Source organism: Parasteatoda tepidariorum, chromosome 4 (genome assembly GCF_043381705.1).
Source record: "Parasteatoda tepidariorum isolate YZ-2023 chromosome 4, CAS_Ptep_4.0, whole genome shotgun sequence".
In the NCBI taxonomy this organism is placed as follows: domain Eukaryota; kingdom Metazoa; phylum Arthropoda; class Arachnida; order Araneae; family Theridiidae; genus Parasteatoda; species Parasteatoda tepidariorum.
Window position 1 is genome coordinate 21,536,951 of NC_092207.1, and position 27,923 is coordinate 21,564,873.

General features: G+C 28.8%; 2 protein-coding genes across 7 annotated transcripts; both read right to left on the bottom strand.

Moving 5' to 3' along the window:
- Positions 1 to 395: 395 nt before the first annotated feature.
- On the bottom strand, positions 396 to 26,600 carry LOC107450056 (gastrula zinc finger protein XlCGF57.1). Of its 6 annotated transcripts, none has more exons than XM_071179503.1 (6): positions 26,268 to 26,592; positions 22,218 to 22,347; positions 19,476 to 19,518; positions 9,771 to 9,840; positions 6,089 to 6,164; positions 396 to 2,841 (listed from the first exon to the last, which is right to left on the bottom strand). In XM_071179503.1, the coding sequence occupies exon 6, from the start codon at positions 2,612 to 2,614 to the stop codon at positions 1,418 to 1,420; it is 1,197 nt and encodes a 398-aa protein (XP_071035604.1). In that variant the 5' UTR covers positions 2,615 to 2,841; positions 6,089 to 6,164; positions 9,771 to 9,840; positions 19,476 to 19,518; positions 22,218 to 22,347; positions 26,268 to 26,592; the 3' UTR covers positions 396 to 1,417. The 6 variants fall into 6 exon arrangements, with proteins under 6 accessions (XP_071035604.1, XP_071035605.1, XP_071035601.1 ...); XM_071179504.1 differs by lacking the exon at positions 26,268 to 26,592 and adding an exon at positions 25,692 to 25,960; XM_071179500.1 differs by having other exon boundaries at positions 396 to 6,164; positions 26,268 to 26,600.
- LOC122268887 (zinc finger protein 420-like) lies at positions 8,103 to 22,150 on the bottom strand. Its single transcript, XM_071179433.1, has 2 exons — positions 21,070 to 22,150; positions 8,103 to 9,620 (listed from the first exon to the last, which is right to left on the bottom strand). Exons 1-2 carry the CDS (start codon positions 22,006 to 22,008, stop codon positions 8,151 to 8,153), a joined length of 2,409 nt encoding a protein of 802 aa, XP_071035534.1. The 5' UTR covers positions 22,009 to 22,150; the 3' UTR covers positions 8,103 to 8,150.
- Positions 26,601 to 27,923: the final 1,323 nt, after the last annotated feature.

Genomic DNA, 27,923 nt, shown 5'->3' on the forward strand with positions numbered 1-27,923 from the left:
GCTTTAAAAAACATTCAGTATTATCAAAGAGATATTTTTCTTTTTAAAAAAAATAAAACATTTCTCTATTTTTAAACTCATTTTTGAAAGATTGTATATTGATTATAAAATTTAAATATTTGCATTAACTTTTATAGAGTATAAAATACTTTGAAAAGTAAACTTTAGTTTATTATTCAAAATAAACGTTGAAATTTGTTGGTTCAAAAACAGAACTGTGATTTTTTTAAAATCATTTTTATGATAATTAAAGATATTCACAGATCTTCTCTGTAATATTAATATTTTTTTTAAAAATATCGTCATTAAAAAAAAAAGCTGTATTGTGCAAATGTTTTTTGTATGTATGTTCAAACATAATATGAATAGTTTAAGAAATAAAATCAAGCAAAACAAAAGAAAACCACTTATGTTTATTTACATACAAAAATTGTAACGTTGATGAAAGTACATTAATAGTTATGATACAATCAATTCTTTTTGCACCTAAAGTTAGGAATTTTTCAACAATATTTTAAGTAAATTAAAAGGAACTATACAAGTATTAAACACAACATTAATCCTTCAATATGAGGGATGTTTAGACATCACGAAGTAACCTTGTATATAAGACTAAGCTTAAAATTAGAAAAGGTATGATTATTTTTACAAGTTTCAACAAATTCCACTCATGATTAAATTTTAAGCTACGCTATATATACAATTGGTCTTATTGACAATGATACAGAATATAATCAAGTTTCACATTAATCAATACAATCTTTCAATTTAGAAACAAACTGATGAAAGTAGAGTTAACTAGGTTTACTTTTTTAGTTCATAATTTCTAAACATTAAAAATTATTAAAGGCTTAATCCTATATTTGTAGTCAAATTAAATATTCTAACACTAAATGAAGAAATAATGTAAAAGATATAAATTTCAACTAAAGCCGACTTATTATTTTCGTAGAGCTTTGCTTAAAATATTTTAATAATCTTTCAAATTATATTTTGACAGTAGTTTTCATACTGAATAACTTTTTCTGAAAACGAAATAAAGGGCCCATTCATTTCATCCTTTCCTAATATCTACAGTCAATATTTATTAAATCAAAATATTCAGCATTAGACACAATCATTTCTCCATCCATTCGATGTTTAATAAATCTTTTTTTAAATATATATTTTAACTATTGCTGTTATATTTAATGCCGAATGTTTTCCAAGCCCTGTGCGTATATTAAGAAATATGCAAACATGTCAATCTATATAAATTAAAGAGCTGTTTACATATTTATATACATATCTGACATCAAAGATTTCTTTACAATAAGTTACAGTTTTGCAAACTAGCAGAAAGTTATGCACAAATTGCACAGTTAAGAAGTCATTATTTCCTGTTTAAAATGAAGATTACTATAGTTACACGCAATGCTCAAACAACTGGCAAGTTTTTACCAATCAAGGGTTGGGTGACAAGAGACGCACAGGAGCTACTTCCAAAATGAATCAAAAGATGAGCACTGAGCTTTTCCTTGCTGTTGAAATTCTTGCCACATTGGGTGCAGGTGTATGGTATTTTCCCATCATGAGTTCGCATGTGGATATTCAACTTACCTTTTGTAGTAAAAGCCTTTGAACACTGGCCACAAATGTAAGGACGTTCTCCCGTATGAATGCGGATGTGAGCGGTGAGTTTGTCATTTCTTGCAAATGCTTTTCCGCAGTGCTTGCAAACAAATGGTCTCTCACCTGTGTGACTACGAATGTGTACTGTCAACTTATCCTTTTGCGCATAAGCTTTACCGCAATGTTTGCACACAAATGGTCGCTCTCCAGTATGGACTCTAACATGGTTAGTTAATTTGTCTTTCCATACAAATCCTTTACCACAGTGAGGACAATTATAAGGATACTTTCCAGTATGAGTGTAGGAATGTGAAGTCAGTTTATCATTACGGGCAAATGCCTTCCCACAAGTTTTGCAAACAAATGGACATTCTCCGGTATGAATTCTTACATGAGCTGTCAGTTTATCATTTCGTGCAAATGCTTTACCACAATGTTTGCAAACATAAGGTCTTTCACCAGTGTGTATTCTAATGTGAACAGTCAACTTATCATTCTGTGCAAAAGCTTTCCCGCAATGCTTGCAAACAAATGGGCGTTCACCAGTATGAGTCCTGATGTGGTTAGTCAACTTATCCTTCCAAGCAAATCCTTTATTACAATGAGGGCAAGTAAAAGGATGTAAACCAGTATGAATGTATGTATGAGCTACTAACTTATCTTTGCGTGTAAAACCTTTTCCACATTGCGTGCAAACATAGGGACACTCTCCAGTGTGGATGCGTACATGGGCCGTTAATTTATCTTTTCGCGTGAAATTCTTCCCACAATAGGTGCAAATATGAGGGCTTTCACCAGTATGCAGCTTTATGTGCTCATTTAATTTATCTTTTCTCGTAAAGCTCTTTTTACAATACGAGCAAGTAAATAAGCTTTTAACTTCTTGAGTGGTGTTGTTAATGTTATAATGTTCTGCTTTAACGTCTACAAAATAGATGTGACAATGCTGACAGATGTTATGTGGTTGACAAGACGGTATATTTAAATTCACAACATTCTCCATAATGTATCAGTTTTAAATGAGATTTGAAGCTTCACAAATATTATTTTAAGTGCAAATTTTACCTTGAAAAAAAATATTTATGTGTCAATATGTATGCTAAATCCATTATCACCTAAACTCATTTCTCAGTCCCCCCTACTGTTAAAATTACCTTCAAGATGAAAGTTTTTTCTTTACAGCTCTCCTAGTTCCACTTTCAATCAGAAATGGAGAATTGAGACATTTTTCTGAAAATAGAAGAGGGATGAAAAATGTCAGAAGTTAGAGTAGTAGTGATAAAAAAGTATTTAATAAAACTAGAATTTACCAATTAAGATTATTTTTTTTTAGTCAGAACAGATATAATAAATTATTCAAAGAATTTCAGGCCAAGAGGTAAAAGAAGCTTTTAGATCTTAAAATTCAGAAATATTTTCTTATTTTTGGAAAGATAGGAAATATAAAGGTGCAGAAGTTCTATAAGTTTGAGAGAAAAAAAAGAGCAAAATGAACAGACACTACTTTAATACTTCCCCATTTCTGTTGTAAGTAAATTAGGGAAAAGGAGTGTAAACAAAATTGTTTTGAGTTTATTTTTCACTAATTACCATATAATAGTTATACGTTCATACTTTTTCTCCATACTGCATAAGCTGCAATTGCCTTATCTAAAAGAAAACAAGAACTAAAATGAAAACACAAAATTTAGTTTTTACACCATGTAAAGTTTTTTTTTTTTCTTCCTTCCTGTAATATAAAAATGCAATGATAACCTTCTAAAAGTTTTAAAATTTCAGAGAAAGGAGAAAATGATTTTTTAAGAACATAATTCAAATGCCCCTACAATGAATTTGCTTTATATTTAGATCAAAATTTTTATTTTTAGAATGATGAAATGAAACTCCAATAAAAAATTTTGCTTACACTCTTTGTTCACTTAATAATTTATATATACCATTTGCTTCAACAATTTTAAGAGCTTAAACAAATGTAAATTTTTATTTAAAAGTGTCTAGCCATTTTACTGAATTTTTTTCCAATACAGATTTGTTTGCTTTTTAATTTTCACATATCAAAACTTGAGACAATATATAGCATTCTAAAGTAAAATCATTAAAGGGTTGGTTTAAAATATTAAGTATGTATAGTGCCAAAAACTTGATAAAGAAAATTTACAAACTTTTTGATTGAGTAATTTATTTTATACAGTCACATACAGCTTGCAACACAGTAGAGAAGTGTACAAGCGAACAAAAAGTCGAATTATATCTAGCAAATAACAATACAATGTAGTATAGAGAAGAATTTTTAAAATCTAGTGATCTACTATATTTTAAAAAGCAAGCTGGAATTATTCTTTTTGTCCATTTAAAAGTTTTTTAGTCAATAGTTAGTCCTTTAAAAAATAATTCATAATTATTTGATCTTGATCACTGCATCATATTGCTAAATTTTCTATCGGCGTATAATATGAAGAAACTTGATGAATTTTTCAAAAATATCCTTTTCTTGCACTAAGAAATAATTTCCAAGCATTTTTGTGGTGGAACCCTCACATCGATTTTTAAATTTTATTAATTGTTAAAAATGTGATGAGGCAAAAATAAATAGTTCTACAAGATCTATTAAAAAAATTACCACTGCTAAATGACAAAAACATAATTCTGTAGAGCTGAGTATCAGTTTGGAAAATTTCTCCATTTAATTAAAATAGTAATTTGTCTCTCTAATTTTGATAAGCCAATTTGTAGAAGACACATTACTTAAATTTAGATGCTGCCAATTAAAGCCCACATAGACGGGGTTTTTTTTTTTAATAACAATTCTAGAAAAACTAAGGAGAAAAAAGAATTATTGCTGCTGTGGAGGTGGTTGCTGTTGCTGCTGTGGAGGTGGCTGGGGTTGTTGAGGTGGAGGAAGCAAGGGTTTTGTGTCCGGTAACATTGTAGGTGGTGGAGGTAATGCTCCAGGTAAAGCGATATCAGGAATCTTCGTTAGGAGTGGTTTTGCGACAAGTGCAGCACACGGCCCTCCTCCCAGATGGATCAACAGATGAGCATTGAGTTTATCTTTACGATTAAAGCCTTTACCACATTGATTGCATGTATATGGATGTTTTCCAGTATGAATTCGCATATGAGTGTTGAGCTTCCCCTTCATAGCAAAAGCTTTCCCACAGTGAACACAAACATACGGTCGCTCTCCCGTGTGCATACGTACATGGGCGGTCAGCTTATCGTTTCGCGCAAAAGCTTTGCCACAGTGTTTGCAAACAAAAGGCCTCTCTCCCGTGTGAATGCGCACGTGGACAGTCAGTTTGTCTTTCTGTGCAAACGCTTTAGCACAATGTTTGCATACGAATGGACGCTCACCTGTATGTATGCGAATATGATTGGTCAACTTATCCTTCCATGCAAAACCTTTCCCACAATGTTGACAATTGTAAGGATGTTCACCCGTATGAATACACATATGAGCACCTAGTTTATCTTTGCGTGCAAAAGCTTTAGGGCAATGCTTACAAACGTAGGGTCTTTCACCTGTGTGAATGCGAATGTGAGTGGTTAACTTATCATTTTGGGCAAAGGTTTTTCCACAATATTTGCATACAAACGGTCTCTCTCCAGTATGTATTCTAATATGATTTGTAAGCTTATCCTTCCATGCAAATCCTTTCCCACAATGCTGACAATGATAAGGGTGCAAACCTGTATGAACATACATATGAGCCCCAAGTTTATCTTTCCTAGTGTAGCCCTTACTACAAAGATTACAAACATAGGGGCGCTCACCTGTGTGTATGCGTATGTGAGCGTTTAGCTGATCTTTACGAGCAAATGCTTTATTACAATGGTTACATACGTGAGGACACTCCCCAGAATGCATTCTTAAGTGATTGCCAAGCTTATCTTTACGTGTAAAACTCTTATCACATTGATTACAAGCGAAAGGTCTCTGCTCTTGTGGCGGTGTTTGTGTATACAACTGATGAGTTTTAATGTCCACAAAATAAACACGACAATGTTCACAATCAGTGTGAGGCTGTGTCGTAGGAATGTGTAGACTCGTCAAATCAGCCATGTTCACAGCCGACACCATCTCGACTCCAGCAATGGAAGGATTTTTCAACATTTTTATATAACAGCTATAATTCTGCACAAACTAAAAGCAAAAACTTAACATGTGTGACTTTCAATATGGGATGAAAACTCCTAAATAACAAATACAGCAATATTCAATTCAATAAAATAACAAGGATTAAAAGCAAATGGCACAATACATAATTCCAGTTTTGTTAACTTCGCCAAAACAACACATGTACATTAACAGCTGGTCATAAGTGAAAAAGCAGTAAAAAGTTATAACATTTCATATACAAGTAGCTGTAGATATTGCTAATGTCACATTCTTAAAACCATCTTTTCTTTGTTCATTATTAATTTTCTTATAGCATGACTAAAGTTTGTGGATCATAAAGAGATCATGTGTTGTTACCTTTTTCATTGACTTTTCATCTAATTTTCACTTCCTTAAATTTCCAAACCATGCATTTCACTTGAAGGGTTCATGTCTGAAAGGAAATATCCTTTAAAAATACCAATAATAGTTATATCATATATTTTTTTTTAGAAAGAAAAAAAAAACTGACTATTCAAAAGGGGGGGAAGGTGCCAACAGCTATTTTACAATAAATAAAATAGTTTGCAGGATAAGATGTTAAAGCCTAGCAAGCATCATTGAAAATATTATCAATTTTTGATGTTAGAGGAAGGATTTTAAGCTTCGAAACACCTATCAACAAATAATTGTGTGCGTTGAATATTAATTAAAAGACATGCTAGTTAAATATGAAAGCATCTATCATAACGAAAGCTAAACACTCAAAAATATATCTGAAGTCAACATGGAAACAATTGACAGAAAAATAAGACAATAAGTAATCGATACCCTTAACTAAGTATACGATTTAAAAGTATTACTTTATAATCTACTTTTATGTATTATAATTTATATTATTTATGCATCATAATATTTTTTATAATCCACTATTCTGGATTAGATAAGACTTAAAAGAAAAGATTTTGATGTATTTAAATATAAACTAGAGAGCGTAAAATAATATAGGTATTTTATTTGTTTAAAACTCACTTAGTTTTGAGACTATCCCAAAAATTAAAACTTCATTTTTTATTGTTATTTTAGACACCAATATAGATATTATATGAATTTCATTTTAGTTTTGGATAAAAATGTGTTTTACATTTAACAATTTTAAAACATTCATTTTAACAGTGAACTAGCAACAAAATAATAATATTTTATAGAGTGACATAGCCAAAATATTTTTTTTATTTTTTATTTATCATCTAAGTAAGACATTTGGTTAGTTAACATCCAATAATGAATTATAGTAAGGACTGTGATAAGGGAAAAATTACTAATCGCAAAATACCTTATCTCAAAGTATATACCTCAGCAAGTTACAAGGAAATTTGAGTGTTATTTTAATATTGTAAAATTACAATATACTGATATGACTTATAATACAAAAAGTGTACATTTTTTAAATGAGAAAATAGAAGCCCCTTAATTTAGAAAAATGGAAACTTTAATTACTTTTTTTTACTAATAATTGTTGTAATATTTGCTCTCTTGTTTACACATTCACTGATAGTTTAAGTGTGAAATATAATGTTATTGTCATTAATTGTTTAAAAAAAAAATTTCCGTAGCTAGAATTGATGTAGATGCAGTTTAAATAAGAAATTCATGAGCCCAAACTGAGTGTTAAACAAATTTTTATTAACGATTTTCTACATGACACTGTCATAAACAACAATTTTGACACAAGTCAGTAATTAAGAACAATTATAAATTCCACATATTGTTTGAAGCACAATTAAATGTAAGATAATATCATCCATACATTGAGATATTTTATTAAAGATTATAAAGAGGAATGGAAGTATTGAATCTAAGAATACTGCATATGAAAAATTTTTCTTTTCGTCAAATATTGTTCTACTTTTGGAGAGGGGAAGTTTTTTCCTCACAGAAATCAATTTTATTGTTTTATGTTTCTCCTTAAAATATTTAAACTGCACTAACTATTCAATAACCACACGTGTAAATCAGATATGATTATACTTTTTAAGTCATAGTTACTTAAAAATAGTTTTCTTCTTTTTTTAACATTTCAAAAATCTTGAAATTCATAATTAATAATGTTAATTAACATTATATTATAGAAAAAACTATTTCCTAGATTTTACTGATCATCAGATATATATATAAAATAAAAATTGAATTAACTATGAGGGAAAGTTATAATTTTGACAATAAAGGTAAAAAAAATTAACATAGCCACAGAAATTTTATACTTTTTTAAGTTACATCTTTTAATAGCTCCTAAAATGAATAATGAAAAAATTTACAGATACGGATTAGAAACCCAATATGTAAAAGAGTTCAATTGATTAAGTGTTATTTAGGAGTGAATGAAAAAATATTTCATATGCAGGAAACTTATATCATGAAAAAAAAAGAAAGAAACATTCTACATTGTTTTTCCTAACAGTGAATGCACAAGAAGAGCAGCATGTGTAGTTTCACTAATATGAACTAGTATGTGTGAGTTTAATTTGTCTTTAGACTCAAAAACAAGGCCACAATGTCCACAATTAAATGAAGATTTCCCAATATGAGTTTTCATATGCGCATTCAGTTTGCCCTTGGTGGCAAAAGCTTTACCACACTGCACACAAGAATAGGGTTTCTCACCAGTGTGAGTGCGAATATGGGCCGTTAACTTATCATTCCTAGCAAAGCCTTTATTGCATTGTTTGCAAACATAAGGCCTCTCTCCCGTATGGGAGCGGGTGTGAACAGTTAACTTATCCTTTTTGGAAAACGCTTTGCCACAGTGCTGGCAGACAAATGGACATTCCCCGGTATGAATTCGGATGTGAGTCGTAAGTTTATCTTTCTGAGTAAATCCTTTCCCGCACATCTTACACACGTAGGGTCGCTCCCCAGTATGTATACGAGTATGAACTGTAAGTTTATCCTTTTGGGCAAAACCTTTTCCACAAAATTTGCATTTGAAAGGCCGCTCTCCCGTGTGAGTTCGCATGTGAGCGACTAATTTGTCATTCTGAGCAAATCCTTTACCACATTCCTTGCAAACAAATGGCCTCTCGCCAGTATGCGTTCGGATATGGCTGATCAATTTATCCTTCCACACAAAACCCTTGCTGCAGTGGACACAAGTGTAAGGATAATTTCCTGTATGTGTGAACATATGTGTGGTTAATTTGTCTTTCTGAATAAAGCTTTTACCACATTGTTGGCAAACGAAAGGCCTCTCTCCAGTGTGCAACCTAATATGGGTAGTCAATTTATCATTTCGAGTAAAACCCTTCCCGCAATGTTTGCAAACAAAGGGCCGTTCTCCGGTGTGGATTCGCAAATGAGTGACAAGCTTGTCGTTCTGAGCAAAGGCTTTGCCGCAGTAGCTGCATGCATAAGGCTTTTCTCCAGTATGCACTCTTATGTGCTTAACAAGTTTATCCTTCCAAGCAAATCCTTTCCCACAATGTTGGCAAGTGAAAGGATGCTCACCGGTATGAGTGCACATGTGGGCACTGAATTTATCCTTACGAGCAAATGTTTTGGGACATTGGGTGCAACTAAATGGACGCTCCCCACTGTGGACCAACATGTGTGCATTTAGTTTATCCTTACGGGGAAAGCCTTTGTTGCACTGGCTACATACATGGGGAAAACTTGCATGTGTTTTCGAGTGTTCTTTTAGCATATCCGAATGAGGAAAAGATTTTGTACAGAAATTACAAGGAAATACTTGGACAGCAGCTGGATTATAAATTTGTTGGGGCTTCATTCCCATGAAATATATTCTACAATGTTCTGGAATGTGTGATGCCTGGGCTTGAATATTTAAAGTAGGTACTACAGCCATTATTGTAATTTTAAATATTAATTTTACAATACTATAGCTTAAAATACATTAGCAGTGATATAGGTCAAATATTATCAGCTGTATTTTATTTATTTATTTTTAACTTAACAGTTAAGAGTTTAATGCTGTAGCAAATAAATGTAATATAACTGTTATTACAAAAATTTATGTCTCTGATATCAAAGATGACAGCATTACCTTAGTTACAATTCATAAACAGGACTCTGAGTTTTCTCCGTGTAACTTGCAAAGTCATTAAATGAAAATTCTGTAAAAATAAAAAAAAACTATAAATAAAGAAAATTAAAAAATAATCTAACGTTAAATCGTTAGATAAACATAAAAATATATTTTAAAAATTGTGGATATGAATAATTATCAGCTTATAAACATGAATCAATAATTAGCACAACTAAAAAGAATTTCTGAAAGAAAAACTGTAGAATTTGTAGATTGATTTGAATAAACAATGGAGGATAAGAAAAAATAAAGGGCTTGACAGTTCAGTTAAAAAGTAAAACATCATTCAATTTATAATCAAAAAACTTGCATGGCTGTTCCATACAGAAAAAATGAAAGAAAATAAGAGCATATGAAAAAATATTAAATTTGAATCATATGAACTGAAGACCCTAAGAAAAAGATGGTTAGATGATGTAATAATCCATATCATTATCACCATTATGAACTCAAAATCTATGGCCAAGAACATTGAGGTATGGATTAACTTAGTTCAGCAAGCCAAGGCCCACTACACTATATAAGAAAAAAAAGCATTTTTCCCATTTTTTAAAAAACATGTATAGCAGCTAAAATAAATTATAGTTGAAAATTCTTTTGAAAGAATGTTTATTAGTTAAATCTTCAGGCTTTTCAGAACCAATTTCATGTTCACTTAGTGAATATAGCCCACTACAAAAAAAAAAAAGGACATGAAATGCTAATTGGTTTAACAATGTTTGTTTTTGCAATTCTGGTCATATGGGTACTCAATGAGCATTTGAAACATGATTACCAACCTGGTACTTCCGAAATTTTTAAAGATTGCAGAAATAATTACAATTGAGATATTTATTAAACATATTCATTAATCATAACATTAGGTTAAGAACAGTATTATTATTCAACAGGATCCCTTATCATAAAAATAACTGGCTCTAGGATTACAGTTTGATTCAAATGTTTTGAAATTTTAGCAAATTATTCTTTTTTATTTAAATATCTGTAAGCTACATTTTCTTTCAGATGATAAATATTTTTGCACAGTTTTGAAAATTTTCACATAAACAAAAAGAATAAATCTCAGTTTGCTGATCTTATAGCAGTTAATTTTTACTGTCAGATTTCGAAATATAAAAATTATCTTACAATTATCATAAAAGGATAGTTTTCTCACAATTTTGGTTGTTTCTTCTTGCTATTCCTCAAATCTGAGATGAAAAATAGTCTGCAGCTGTAGTGCTGCAAGGTTTCTGCTACTAGGTAGATATGAAGTTAACGTTGCATTCAATGATTGTTAAACTGTGGCTCAGCGAAAATATTTTCAACATCTTAACCCCTTAATGATTGGTTAATTTTCAAGAAAACTGCGATAAAAGTGCCTATTTTGCCAAATACACATATTTGATTAGTGCTGACGTCTAGTTTAGAATAAACTAACTCTCAACAATTACCTTAAAAATATCCTGGTACTGCCATCTGGTGTGTAAAATGTGAAATAAAATGTTTTACGGGCAAAAGAAAAGAATTAGTCTTATTCTTATTGGCACGTTACTACTGAACACTCCAGCCTGAAAATTCATGAGGGAGCGAGAAGGAAGGGGTTAACTGAGACTAGACAAAGAGAGAAAATTGCCTTTTCGACACAGGAACAGGTGGTGGGAGTTTTAGTTTCAATTTTCTGAAAAATTTAAAATAGGAACCCAATGCTAGTAACACTCTTTCAAAAGTATTAACTTGTTACTTGTCAGTATTTGTTTTTCACAATTACAATTAAAATAAAAAGGATCAGATTAACAGAAATGTTTATTTAAATAAGTTTACTTAGGTTAGTAGCAAAAGTCTATGTAACTACTATGTTGCAGAAACAAAACAAGTCTATGTAACTATGATGCAGAAACTAAACTTCTAATAATAGTAAGGTAGCAGAGGAAAACAAAATAATAACATTTTATAATTTTTTCAATATTGCTAAACAAATACTTCAGTAAATTTAATTTCTTTAAGTTATAAAAGGCTTGCAAAATAAATAAAGTTTACGATTGAAAATGAAGTTGATATTGAAAGTGTGTGCTGTTAGAAATTGTGATCAGCTATACAACCATGTACTTTCAGATAATAAATATCCTACTCTAGAAAATTGTGATAAAAATTAACCAGGTACATTCAAACTTGTTAATTATGAGCCTTAAAAAAAAAAAGATCCAAAGTTGAATGATGACACTTTTAATAAAAGCTGCTCTCAAAGTTAAAAGCCTAATATTAAGACCAAACTCAGATCTAACAGGGAATTTTCTCTTTAACATTGCGAAAATAATGCTAAATGTAACATAACATTTCCAACTATAAAACTGTATTAAAAGTTGCTTTATTGCAAAGTTTCATGCATGATTCAAATTTATTTCAGTATTTTTTTAGACTTATGAATTACGTAATAAAACATAACTTGCCTTAGCAGGTTGACAATATTCCTAGACAAAATACTTGACTTACTCATTTATTTAAAGAAAATAGGCAATCTAAACTTATCTCTTAATAGTTTTTAATGTTATATTTCATTGCCAGATCAGGGTCAAAATTACGTAGCTGTCCTACTATGGATAAGAGCCCTTAAAAACAAGGCTCAGTGCCAGATTATAATTAAATGATGTGTGTTCTGACTTTTTTTTAAATGCAGAATCTGGGAATGATGGGGAAGAAACAATTAAGCTATAATCATTCAGACACAGAATTGTGAAATTTTCAGGAATCAGTAGATTTTCTAATTTAAATTTAAAAAAATTTATAGATTAAAAAAAATTATTGTAAATATCCAGTAAAAAAAAGTGCTTTTCAAGCTTGGTATTCAGTAGTTGAGTTAAATGATGAATTCTATTTTTAATAAATTTGAATAATTTATAAATGCTTAGATAAAACAGTTTTAATGCAGCTATATCGTCTGTAATGTATTGTTATGACCTTATTTCTTATAGTATTTTAATTACAATTATAAAATTTGACTTATCACAAATCAGACAATATAAAAAATATTTGATTTGATAATGTGACATGTTCTTTTCCTATACCATTTAATAAAATCTCTCAACATTTCTTCCTAGAAAAATCACCTTGATAAACGGAAAAAATTATCTAAGTTCACATCTTATAATTAAATTCTAACTCATAGCAATAAATTGACTGAAACTATAAATACTTGAACTTTATACTATCAAGGATAATATGGAAGTAAGGTAATTAAACTTGGATAGAATAGTCAACACAATTCAAGAAGATTTAATGCTTTTGTAAGAAATTCCAAGTGATCAAGTGGGGGGATGAGAGCAATAATTCTAAATCTTAACATTTGTTACATTGAATTTTCGCTTTTTAATCCTTTCCATTCTACTAAATAAACTTGGTATCTATAAACTAATAGTGCACAACCTTAAATCAAATGCTCATGAATGGTTAAAGTGCATTCACATTTTTCAGGAGGAAAAAAAAAGAACATTTTGTTTTTCAAAATAATTTCAATAAACTTAAGACTTCGAAATTATTAACTAAAGTCTGAAATGTGTTAATATTTGTTGAATTGAACTTTCATGAACAGAAATTTTTATTACCATATTCTTGAAAAAGGCTGTGCACTTATGAAATGAATATTGAAGTTCCACGCAATATGAGGTAAATTTTTAAAAATAACCTGTTATGGAAAGTTACACAAATAATAAAATACTATGTGCGTTTGTCTAAGATGTAATAAGGGCAAATGGTGACCCTTCCAACTCCATGAAATTTAATGTGTAGGTATGTGTTGAGTGTAAATTTTGAAATAGAAACAACATTAGAGCCGAATATATTAATAAGTTTTAGGGGATAGTTTGCTAGTTTAAAATGCTAAAATCTGTCTATAATCTAAAAATACTTTTTTAGTGATTTAACTACAAGTATAGCTTCTACAATTCATTGAAAATGGAACTATTTACTCTTCAATTTTAATCTAATTCAATAAAATTCAACAATAAGATTTTTTTGTCTTTGTGTTGTACTAAGACAACTTTCTTTTATTTAACATAAATGAAAGTTTGATTCAGAAAATATAAAAGACCTGATTTGGAAAATCTCAACTCAGAAGACCTAAAGGATTTTTTGAAGACAGCCTGATAGTAACAGGACTAAACCATAAATCATTTAATGTTAAAAATCCTTTTTTATAATACTCAGCACATGATATGGGATCTATGATATAAGAAAGGTAAAAAAAGAAGAAAAAAACAAATGAATGGAATAATTCACAGGCCAAGTTTCTTTCCTAGTTAAAAGGTAATCAATATTCTAAAAAGAACAGGGGGGTGTAACTGCATGTGCGAAAGTTTACTTTCTTCGGGATAAAGATCAAGAGAATTAACTTTTCTTTTTTATAACAAATAAACAAAAGTATTGTAATAAGCCATCCATTTTGTATTTGAAAATCTTAAGAGATAGTAATAAAATAAGATTTTAAATTTATGGAAGTGTTATTAGATAAAAAAGTTATGCAATTGCAGTACTTTCACCTATCAAGCCTTAAAAAATTAGTTAACTGCATAACCAAATGGAATAGGTAAATAAATTAATTACAATGGATACCGGCGCACGTGAATATTGAGGGTAACGAGTGTGTGAACTCCTTGGCTAAGGAAGGCAGAGGTGCCGACCAACCTTGCACCACCATCACGCTTGCAGATGCAAATGCAGTTGCAAGACACAGACTTCTGCCCCATTCCTTCAGGAAATCCCTCATTACTGACTTCGATCCCGAATCTTAACATCAACAATTACTAGACTAAGAACAAACCACTTTAAAGGGATGAAAATTCTTCCCGACGAAATAAGAACCTATATTCCCTGCAAGGATCACATTCTCGAGTGCCCAGCCCTTACCCCATATGTTTTACAACTGGGTATGGTGCCACTGGCTTCAGAACTTAGTGAGATCCCTTACAATAATGATGTATTTTAGCTTGCGGATGCTGTTTTGAAGGCAGACGAGGCCATTTAATTGTCCATGGACACAATCAAAAAAAAAATAAGTAAATAAAATAAAATAATTAATTAATAAACTTTTTCAATATTATTACTTATAGGTGGAGTATATAACTGTGAAATCTATTTAGATGGGAGACATACAGTAGAAATAAGCCTGCTGCAGACTCACTTTAACCCCTTTTCTGCGGGATACCTGTCGCCAAATTTTCGACAATAAATAAAATAAAAACTTTTTTTTTATTTCTGAAAATTAATGTATGTTCCTCCCAAAATTCGAAAATGTTAAATATCTTTTGTCTACAAGCAGTTTCTTGCTTAACATATTGGTGGTGAAATATGTGATGTCCTGTCCACTTGTTTTCAGTTTTCCTTGCAATGCACCCAAGTTTTATCTTAACTTCCAAGTAAACCCTTAACTGCCACAGGCGTATATATATGTCTCAGTCAGACGATGCTTTGCATTGCGCTGCTATAAACAGAACTACACCCCGACTTCGGAATGCAGTAAAATGGCCTTGAAAGTGTTTGCGAATGTATTACCAATTTCGGAGGAGGAGAAAAGGGGAATGGGAAAGGGATGTGTTGGAAAAGGGATATAGTATTTATTGCTTGTGTGTTTCTATTTGAGTAAGGTCGGGTTTATTCTTCTTTCGCTTTCGTCTCCCGGGTGTATTCGTCGTGAATCTCGCTATCAGTGCAATGAATGTGATGTTTGTTTATGTGTCCAACCATGTTTCAGGATTTATCATACAACAAATAAGTTTTAACATCTTTTATACTGTATTTTTATTTTTGAATTTAAGTTTTGTATTTTCTTTTTTTCCTTTTTCTCCTCTTGTGAAAGTAAACTGTTTTTAAATTGCAAAGAGTGAATCTTTGTTCCCCACCAAAACACCGCGTAACAAAGCACATGTGAGCGAAAAACGGTGGCACTGGGGAGTGAATCACGTAAATTTTACTCCGCAGGTAAGGGGTTAAATACACTGTGATAACATATTTATAAACTCTATTACTTTAAGGTGTTTAAGATAAGTATTTACATGAAATAATTAATAAAATTAGGTAAAAAATAGTTTAAAAAATAATTTTCCAACCTTATCTAAATTATATAAATTTAAAGATTTACTGTTCCACTCTAACAAAGCATTTTGAGTGAGTTTTTCCAGAACTTAGATCTATGATTATAAAACAAAATAAAAAGATTTTTTTTTTTAATGTGATGGGTTAGCATTCTAAATCTTTCAAGAACTAAAATTCTTTTTTTTTTTTAATTCTTACTTCGAATAAAATGTTCTATCATAAATAAAGATAGTCTTTTATCATAAATTAATAAATGCTTCAAAAACAATCAAATAGTGTTCAGTAGTTTTTGTTGCAATAGTCTAGTTCATATATATATTCCAAATTGCAATAGGTTCTGAATATAAAAGTACTTAACCATCTTGAATCCAGCAATATTTCTTTCATATGACATAAGACAAAAGTACAGTGAGCCGAAAAAAGGACTACCCTGAATAACTTTTATCTAATAATTGCATCTTCACATTCTAAGACTCATTCCAAATGGTTTGTGGTAATGGGAAATTTCAGATATGCTAAATTACTGCAGACCATATTTTAAGTTATGAAATCAGACACAAAAATGTACTTTCTCTAAATAAACATACATTTTTCCAACGGATTCAGACTTCTGACTCCCTAACTATAAGGGTGTAGCCGCAATCTGGGAAACATATTGGCCCTCATAGTTTGGCCAGAAGAGCTATCCATATTTCGTCATATCTTAAGAAATCCTTAAGCCAATTGAAAGATTCTTGCACACTATTATAAAATTCGTTTATCCAAAGATAATTCCATTAAAAAAATTAACTTTAGTAAATATCTATTTCATTAAATAATAGTCGAAAAAATTCACTGTAAAGTATACAATTATTTAATTTTTTTTTCAATATTTAATTTAAAATGGCAAAATACTAAGTTTGCGCGAAATCAGTTCAATAGCTCCCAAGAAATCTAATTATAGATATACGACATTTTTAAAATTCGATGTCTCAGGAACTATTCAATTGATTTCGCTTAAATTTTGTATTTTGCCATGTAAAATTGTACCTTAAAATGATGTAAAAAATTTTATATCTTAAAATTCAATATTTTTTCAACTATAATTTCATAAAATAATAATAAATAATAATAACAATTATTAAAATTTATTTTATTAGCACGGAATTCTATAAGGATAAACAAATTTTATAATTGTCAGCAAAACCATTCAATTTGCTTAAAATTTTTTCAAAGATATGGTGAAACAAGCAAAAAGTAAAATTAACATTAAGGGGTTCAAAGTTTGGATCGATCTCCTGACTAAACTATGTGGACCATATTCCCCAGATCACAGCCACCCCCTATATTTTGAGAGTCAATCCGTTGAAAAGCGGAATGTTTATTCAGAGAAAGTACCTTTTGTTTCTGGTTTCAAGGGGTGATTGTGAGCCCAAGTCAAAATTCCAGAAATTTTCTTGAGTTTAAAAAAAAAAAAAGTTTAAATTGAAAAATTAGGAAAGAATTTCAACAAGTTTTTTTTCTTCCTTTTTCTCAATATTTCTTAGTTTATTTAAAATATATTTAAAATTTTACACATACCTATACCANCGGAATGTTTATTCAGAGAAAGTACCTTTTGTTTCTGGTTTCAAGGGGCGATTGTGAGCCCAAGTCAAAATTCCAGAAATTTTCTTGAGTTTAAAAAAAGAAAAAAAGTTTAAATTGAAAAATTAGGAAAGAATTTCAACAAGATTTTTTTCTTCCTTTTTCTCAATATTTCTTAGTTTACTTAAAATATATTTAAAATTTTACACATACCTATACCATTTACCTATGATGACCTGGAGAAGTAATTAAAATTTACAAGTATGTCTTTCTTTCTTGAGTTTTATGATTATAACAACTATTTATTGATAAAAAATGAATATTAATCATGAATATAAGCTTATAAAGTATCTCTCTGGCTCTCCTTTACAAACAAATAAAATAAACTGGGTTCTAAGTTCCATCTTTGAAAATTTAATTTCTGGAAACATCTGCGATCAATGATATTTTAAACATCTGGGCCTTCGATCACCGGACTCTTCCGGATCACTGTTAGCGAAAATTCCGGAAATCCGGATTTTATCAAGAGCACAATCAGCCCTGGGTTTCATAACTTAAAATATAATTAATTAATTAGCATATTTGAGGTTACTCTCTCGAACCATTGAGAATGAGTTCTAGAAGGTGAAGATCTGATCATTAGATCAAAAGTTATTCAGGGTGATTATTATTATTATTTTTTTTTTTGTGCACTGTACATGCAGTTTATTGTATCATTTACTTTGTTTTTAAATAATGTGAATGTCGATGGACGTAAAATTAGTTTCTAGTAGCAGTAAAATTAGTTTCTACAAAAAAAAATGGGAAAGTTATTTGATATTAAAGGAATTAGAAAATTCGCAATGAGTAGATATTTAAGGAAAAAATAATAAGTAATACAAAAATTATTGCTTGAGTAATAGCATGAAAAAGAAATGACAAAGGGCAAATCCAACACAAATAAGGAAATTAAAGACCCCATAAATAGAATTTTATTTTTTGATTTGTCATTTCTCCTTTTTTTCCTGTTCTTGATTTGCTCTTTTTCTTTTGTTTTTTTCCTTGTTCATTTTTTCCCCTTGATTTGCTCTTTGTATTGAGGACTTAATTCTCTTTTAACATTCATTATATTTCTAACTATTCGAGACTAGAATGCTTCAATCTTATGAGTAAGGCAATTTAGCATAAATATTTGTTTCACACCAGCTTTAAAAGTTCAATGATATATAACAGCTTACCAATTATTTTTGCCTCTTTTTATTAACACTTATAATATGAATGAATAGATAAAAAAATTAATCTACTTTTACATGGTTACATTAATGTTACTAAATTTTTTGTTTCGATAAAAATATTATAAATTTTCATTTCAATTCACAGCTGTGCTATTAGAATTATACAATAGCAAAAGCAGTAAAAAATTAGCAATTGAAAGAAAACTAAATAACTCCTTGGCATTTAAAATATTAGCAAAACCGTAAGAGAACGTTTCGTAAGTTCTTGGATAACATGGGAAAAACAAATGTTCGTGTGCTCCATGAAAATGTATAAGTTATGGTTATGGACAAATGTTAGATTGCATGCTTTTAAAATTGAGTCAGAATTTAACATAAATTTTTGAATTAATAATGAAGATTTTTGCCATTATATCAAAATTGAATTTTTTCTATTTTAAATGATTTGTTATAAAAGCATGATAAGCTAAATGTTTTCCTTTAAAAATTGGCTTATGTCATTTTTAAAATAAATAGTTTCATTTTAAATGTGTAATCCAAACCAACGAAAATATGTCAGAGCATAGACTTGCAATGAAAATTATGTTTACAGACCTGCTTCTGCCTTTTACTTAACGGATCAAGAAATTAAAATCTTGTAAAGAGATTGCATAACATGCTTTTCTGAAATGTTTAAAAATTATGAAAAATTTAAAATATAATTGCTACTGTAAATAAAAATAATAATGGCCAACAACACATTTTCTTTAGTTCTTAGGAATAACTGAGCTAAATTTCATTTAACAAAATGAAAATAAAATAAAAATAAAGTTCTTACTTTGTGAATGCAGGAATGGAAATCCCTTTTTATAAAACGAACCCTGAAAAAAAAGTAAGGAAGTTGAGCTTATATAAAAACAATTAAAAATTTTCCTAGACATAAACTTTAAATGGTTGAGTCAACAAATAACAACAAAACAGTTAAGGAAGAAGCAGGTACGAAAGTTTGCAAACAGAATCGATTTGGTTGGCAAAATCACAATTCAACCGAATTTTGAAGGTTGAGAATAATACTTCTTAAAGGCTATACTCAGACAATAAAGCTAAAGGTTAAAAAAAAAAAATCTAACTAATACTAATTAAATCAAAGGGAATAGAAATCAAGAATTAAAAAAGAAATATAAAAACTTACTTCGTTAAAAAGGCTTCTTTAATGTTGTAAGTTGGTATGTTTGTGTCAGATTGTAAAAAAAAATAACACCAATTTCAATTCAACTATATGAGATTTTATTGCATTAATCTACATGATTTAAGCAAGAATCAGCTTTTGATCTTTTAGAGTTATTTACAGTTTGCTGATAGATAAAATTCAAAATAATTTACATAAATGTAACTAGCTACCAACCAAAACGAATCTAATTTGATCACAGATATCAGACAAAAAAACAAACATAGCAATTGCACAATTTATAAATTTTAACAAGAAAATCTCAACCACAAAGCATAAAGATTAAAAATCAATTGAAAACTACAATATAGATATGGCCTATTCGCAAGGATGCCAACCTACAGTGCCATCTATCCACAAACTTTTTTTTTTACATAATAACAGTAAAATTAATTTAAGAAATGAAACATTTAACAATTTTTTAAATATACATGTTTTGCAAACAATTTTAAGTTTCTATGTATTTGATTGTTAGAAGATGACAATTAATAAAAGCAAAGATACCGCTTCAAATTTAATTACCAAATCTTAAGCAGAATTTCCAAATATAATAGAAATATAATTTCCAATTACAGTAGAGAACCGATAATCCGGAGCATCGTTATTCCGGATAACTAATTTTTCCGGTTTTCTGAATTGCTACGAAAAGCTGTTTTTTTATTGTCAAACTAAACTAAAAAAATATATATATATTTAGAATAATTTTAAAAAAAACTCTTACTTCTTTTGACAGTGTAGGAACTAATGATTATTTCTAAAATGATGGTAAACATCTTTTAAAAAGAAAGAATTCTGAAATCTTTTGAGGAAAACAAAAACAAAAAAAAGTTTTTTTTAAAAAATGGTGGGAAAATGTATTGTATTTTGTTCCTGTTTTCTGCTTTCTCGGTATTCTGATTTCCGGATAAGAGGTTCTGTACTGTATAATATAATCCTTAGAATAATAGAAAAAATTTCCATTGTTAAAGTTGATACTCTAGGCAAAAATTTAAAAACCTCGAGCAATAAAAAAGTTAAGTTGAGCTATAGATGCTCAAGTTCTAGAAGTTGAACCCTATGTACTGTATATAGATATAAAACAAGCAAGGAGGAGTCTTAAGAATTAGGAAAATTTGTCATTGAGATTATTCTAATCTTTCAAGTTTTTGTACCCGCAATTAAAATTACAGTTGGCATCCCTGATTGAATCTACAGAAAATTTTTATAGAGGTTTTGCCATTAAAGGATTAACAATCAATGCATCACATGGGTTGCTTCCTAAATGTAAAAGTAAGTGAGAATTTAACTTCTCTTTTAAATCAAATCCAATGCCACAATGATTACACACAAAAGCATGTTTACCCGTATGAATGTTCATATGGGCATTTAATTTTCCTTTCAGGTCAAATGCTTTACCACAATGATTGCACACAAAAGGTCTCTCACCGGTATGCATGCGTATATGTGTAGTAAGTTTATCTTTTCTCGCAAAGGCTTTACCACAAAGCTTACACACAAAGGGACGCTCGCCTGTATGAATGCGAACATGGACAGTAAGTTTATCATTTCTTGCAAAAGCTTTACCACAGTGCTTGCAAACAAAAGGTCGCTCACCTGTATGAATTCTTATATGAGTAGTCAGTTTATCATTTTGGGCAAATCCTTTTCCACAATGCTTACACACAAATGGTCGTTCACCGGTATGGATACGAATATGGTTAACTAACTTATCTCGCCATGCAAATCCCTTACCACAATGAGGACAGTGATAAGGATGTTGGCCAGTGTGTATACACATGTGTGCCCCTAACTTTTCCTTTCTAGCAAATCCTTTGTTACAATGCGGACAAACATAAGGTCTTTCACCAGTGTGAATACGGACATGTACCGTCAGTTTATCTTTACGGGTGAAACTCTTACCACAGTGAGGACAAACATGTGGACGCTCTCCAGTATGAGTTTTAATGTGATCGCTTAGCTTATCTTTACGAGCAAAAGTTCGGTCACAATAAGAACACATAAAAGGACGTTCTACGCACTGTGCATAAAGCTCATGAGGCTTTAGTGTTAAGTAATATTTACGACAATGTTCACAGATATTGCACGGTCTGGCACTAGGCACATTAGAAGTGGAATTAAGATTTAAATTTGCAGTGGCTGCCATTTGTTAAATGACTTAAAATTTCAATATTCCATTTTTAACATTGCACTACAAAGGAGGAAAAAAAAAGAATATATAAAATACTCTCTTAACAAATGGCTTTCTTGACTGAAAATGTTTTTTAAAACTATAAGTAGGTTTTAGCTTATAAACTACACTATGAATATATATATTGCAATATCACATGAGTCAATGTATCAATAGAAACTAACCTTAAACTTCCAGATATGAAGAATCATGAAATTCTAAGTATAAAATAAACACTATGCTTCAATGACTAATTTAATTGCACATAAAATTGATGATTTCAGAAGATTACAGGACTCCACTTGATATTTTAGCCTGTTTGAATAAAAGTAGAAATTAAATTGCATATTAACATTAATAAATTAGTGGCAATCTATAATTAAATGTTAAACAGTAAAAATAACAAGCAATTTAAAAAATTAACAACTTTAAAAAAAAAAATTCTTTTAAATTGGTTGGATGGAGATTTTAAGGATGTGTGGCCAAATTTTTCATAATCTTATATCTACATAAAATTAAGAAATAGTTAAATCATTTTCAAAGGTTTTATAAAATATTAGGTCAGTATAAAATAACTTCTTTCTGGAAAAGAACGGCAATCTTGATTTAATTAGCTTCGTAACATTCATGCACAATTTTTTCTTTCTTTCAATTTTCTAAAAAATCATTTTAATTTAAAATTACCGTTATATACACTTCAATTTTAAAAAAAAGTTAAGTGTTATCTCTTAGATTTAATTAAAAATAATTTAAACTTTTAAATGTATGTAACAAAAAAATTTATAAGAATAAAACACTGTTGATCAAACTGGTTGATGACGATGCCGATTGAGTTAAATGAACTTACTCAAAGAAAACTTACTAACTTTACAAAGGTAAATTAGTAAATGACCTTTTTTTTAAAAAATTTTAATTAAAAATTGTACTTGGTTCAATATGCATTTAATCAAGTGATTTGAAAACATAGCTGAAAATATAATTAGTATTGCAGCTTAATATTTTTGTCATGAAATGGTCCCTAAATTCAATATTTAAACAAATCTATGATTACAGAATTGTTAATGTTGAAATGGCAAAAATGAATGGCATAAGATTTTTATTTATTTTATTTTTTTGCATTTTGCTAAATATTATTAGCAAGGTTTTTATAAGTTTCTCTTTTTTCAAGGGGTATATTAATAAATTTTTGAAGTAATTTTAAATTTAAAAATTATTTTTTAAATAAAAAAATGCACCTTTAAATGTTTATTTTCTAATAATTTTCAGTATAAATAGAAAAATCTTTTAAGCGGTTCATCAAAAAGTAATTTTTCTTAGTTCACTTTTTTTGAAGAAAATAAAAAGATGAAATTAAAAATTAAATAATTATCATTAAATAAATAATTCAGAAATGGATTTTTCATTGAAACAGATTGTTAAGAAAACCTTTTCCAGAAAAAATAAAATAAAAGGAGTGTTTTTAAAGGATATCAGCTGATTTTTACTAAAAGGGCAAGGAAGACACATTTATAAGGATGAAAGAGCAGGCAGGACAAGTCGCCCTTCAAAAAACCCTTAGGGAGTACATTGATAAATATATTACTATTACCATTATGATTCTTTAGGAAAAGAACTAAAACTAAGAGCAGATATTACAAAAAAAAAAAAAAAAGGGTTTTTTGAATTTGTTCCATGTCTAAGCTGATACTGAATTTCAGTCATTAAATGCTTCAAAGTTATTAAATCTTAAATAGAATATATTTGGAAACAATTTTTAAACTCCCTCATCCTTATGGATAAATTCCCCTTACTGTTTTTATAACTTTTCTGCATTAAATAGTTTAAGAATAAAAATTGCATAATTTGCAAAACATGAAAATTATTTTATATTCGTAACTCTTAAATTCAAAATTTTCATACATATTGTAAAAGGAAAAAGAACTAATTTTTTTTTTGCACTGTGACAGTACATACAAACTAAAAATACTATGCTAAACACATGTTAATGTCATTGGCATATTTTTATTATTTACTCTTGCATTTCTTGAAAAAAAAATTACTTGAAAGATTTTTAAAAACTATTTTATTTGTAATTTTCAACAACTTAATTTAAACTCAAAATATTGCCACTTAATGCTAAATCAAGTAAAGTTTCTGATTTAGATAAACTGGAATTCATATTTCAGAAAATGACTAACCAAGGTTGGCAAGCTTTATGACAAATGGTAAAATCTATGGTTTTTACCACACTCATCCCTCTTTTTGTCCATGGCTAGATTTTGTAGAAATTTTATTTATGTAATATTAGGTTAAGCTATTAAGAAACTAGCAAAATAAATTGTCAGTTTATTAATGAAGCAATCATTAAATAAGGATCTGGTTTTTTTTTAAAATATAATTAGTAAAATATTAAATTAAAAATTGGTTTATCTTTTCTGATTTAGTGTTCACAACTAGATATATTAACACTGTTTTATGTGAATAATGTTTAGTTAAAAGGACAGAATATTTATAAATTTAAAAAATATATATATTAATTAAAAAATTAAAATGTTATTTTCTTGTAAAAATATTTATATAAAGAAGTGACTTCTATTTAATAATACAGATAATAATCTAGCTTATGTGATGCCTGTATTATTTCTAATTTAAAAATTAAATTAAAAATTGATTTATTTTTTCTGCTTTTGTGTTCACAACTAGATACATTAACACTGTTTTATGTGAGTAATGTTTAGTTAAAAGGACAGAATATTTTTAGATTTAAAAGAAAAAATATTAATTAAAATGTTATTTTCTTGGAAATATATGTATAAAAAGAAGTGACTTCTATTTAATAATACAGATAGTAATCTAGTTTATGCACCTGCATTATTTCTTATTTAAATACTAATCTAATACTATCTTCAAAAGACACTGAATAATGGGATTTCAACTGATATTTATTTGGTAATTAAGTATAAAAAAATAAGTATTGCAATTCATTTTTCATTTGCAAAATACAAAGAGATAACACATGCAAGTGTTAACTATTTTCAGGGTTAAAAGGTAATGGCATTTAATACACTTTTGGGCAATAAAAATAGAATATTTAAAAAAGTTCTAACAATGTTGGAACATAGGCTGATAATAACAGATAGTTATTTAAAACTTAAATTTAAAAAAAAAAATGTAAAATCTCCATCTTATTTTTTCAAAATAAATAAAAATATGTATAGACCACCAAATATTCTTTTATTTCAAATATTATTAAATGTGACTATGTTTTGAATTTAACTGGTAAATTGGAAATGCTATATTCAACAACATTATTATTAATATTGATAGTTGAGTTAGGAATTATATCAACTTCCTAACTCAACAATTGCATTAGAACAACATACCAACAAAGTCAGAATTAATAAGGGTGATATAGAAAATTTGCACTTTCTAATAAAAGTTCTCAGAAGAAAAATATTACTAGTTTTACAACTAAAATAAAATAAACATCCTTCCTCAGAATGGCTATAAATGCGAAAAAAAGACAAGAAAATAAGCATTAGGAAAGTACTTCCATGAAAACAACATATGATAATAGCATTCCATATGGGAATGTGTTTGTAGGAACTACAAAATTCATCGAATAAAGACATATTGAAGCTCATATATATAAATCCATATATTACAAATAAATACTTAACAGATGAATTAAATAACGAGCCAAGATAATTAATTCCAGAAACTTCAATCAATCGTTTAAAATCGACATCGGAGTGTCGATCAATAAACAAATAAGAATGTATAATCAAAGAAATGTTCCAATCAATTAAAATTTGAAATTATATCTAAAATTGCTAAACAAATAAGATTAATAACTGTGAATATCGTCAACTAATATTGATATCTAATAATTGATCTGACAGATTTCATGCGAGGTGTACAGGTACAAAATAACTGTTCAATAAACATTAAATTTACGACACTAAAGATGGCGCTGCTAATGCATTGATAATCGAAATCTTTAATAATAAAGACATTATGCCTACATCAGACAATTTATTTTAAAAATTTAAAATGCACCGAAGATTATACTTAATTAGTTATCAATGCTGCCATTTGCAAATAAAATATCTAAATTAATGCAGATACAGAATCGATTGAATCAAAATGGACGAAAAGGGTGGGGGTGGGGTCAATTAAAATTATCTCAACAGGCTGCAGCTAACAGAAAAATAAATTAGAAAATATTTGTACACTTATAATTTTTAAAGTTTTACCTGAACATAGATGCAGGACAATATTGCAGCCAGTTGACCGATGAACCAGTTTGTTTTCTTAAGTCCGTTTCGAAAGCTATGGCGTTAAGAATCGATTACTTTATGACGTTCGGAAAAGTACTATATTTCATCGTGAAAAGTGTGATTCTTAGTTTTAAGTAATCAGTATGAGAGTATAATTAAGGCACAAACTCAATCTTTTAAATTTCTTAAAAAAATAACAAATAATATACGTCCACCATCCACTCTGCCATTAGATTAACTAGTGTGTGACGTCAGATACAGCTCCCGGATCGACGCTGGCTGGAATGGAATAAACCATATTAGAAAGGGAGGGGAGAGGAGGGTGTAGGAGTAGAAACTGTCAGACGACTGTTCGCATAGCGCAAAATAAAAAATAAAGAGTAAAATGCAGGAAAATAACAGAATATCTAAATGAATATGTTCTTAATAAACTTTTACTTTTTTTATTTTAATGCCTTGATTTAAAAGACACTCTATAAATAATTAGCAGGACATAATGCTTACTTTTTAATTTTTAGAGACAAACAGGTTTTGAGAAATGAAAGAAAAAACGCTAGTCTGAAAAAAAAAGAACAGGGCCAATGGGCTCTCTTTTATATTATGGTTCAAGGTCTTTTTTAGAGTATTGCTTTTCTCTCAGACAAATATTATAACGCGACTATAGACTTAGATACTCTAGTATATTATTCTTCAGAATTTAGAAAGTTATCAATTGAAGAAATGACCTTTAAGAAATAATTAGTATACCCAGTCCCATCACTTACAAAGCATAAGTTAAAAAAAGAAAAAGTCAGTTCTTCTATTTTATTCTCGTATTAAATTTTTTATTACATCAATTATAACAACGAAATTTGTTATAAAATGATTTTTTTTTCATCTAAATTTAAATTAAATTTTCCATTCTTCAAAGAAATTGGCCAAGACTTATATTTCATAGCTAGACCATTTCTTTTTTAATCAGTTTAACAAAAAAAATTTCATTTCTATAACTACACGAGATTTTTTAAACAAATATCTTTGTTTAAAAAAATATGTTATTTCAGGTTTTAATATTTTATGAATTAACTCAAAAATGATATAGGTTTTAAACTGTTTAAATAAAAATATTATAAATTTGTAAAAATGTTATTTTTAAAAATAGAAAATAATCATTGCTCTGAAAGGTATTTAGAAAATAAAATAATATTTGTTTTTCAACTAAATGAGATTTTTTGGATCATTTTTCAATAAATATTCGACGTAATTTTTTTTCTAATAATTTCCAACTTTAAGAAAGACAATTATTAAAGATATTTTTGAATAAATTTACCCTGTCCAATAATTTAAGCGTAAGTTAGAAAAAAAAGTCAATTCCGTTTCTACCATAAGTCAATTATATGAATTATGTTACAAAATTCATAATTGAAAAAAAAAAATTCGAGGAAAAATTTTATTTTTGAAAGAAATGANAAAAAGAAAAAGTCAGTTCTTCTATTTTATTCTTGTATTACATTTTTTATTACATCAATTATAACAACGAAATTTGTTATAAAATGTTTTTTTTTTATCTAAATTTAAATAAAATTTTCCATTCTTTAAAGAAATAGGCCAAGACTTATATTTCATAACTAGACCATTTCTTCTTTAATCAGT

Coding starts and splice junctions, on each gene's coding strand:
- LOC107450056 (XM_071179500.1), bottom strand. CDS start 5,725: ATGTTGAAAAATCCTTCCATTGCTGGAGTCGAGATGGTGTCGGCTGTG.
- LOC122268887 (XM_071179433.1), bottom strand. CDS start 22,008: ATGGCAGCCACTGCAAATTTAAATCTTAATTCCACTTCTAATGTGCCT. Junction 9,621..21,069: donor CTTTAATGGCAAAACCTCTA/TAAAAATTTTCT, acceptor TATCACTGCTAA/TGTATTTTAAGCTATAGTAT.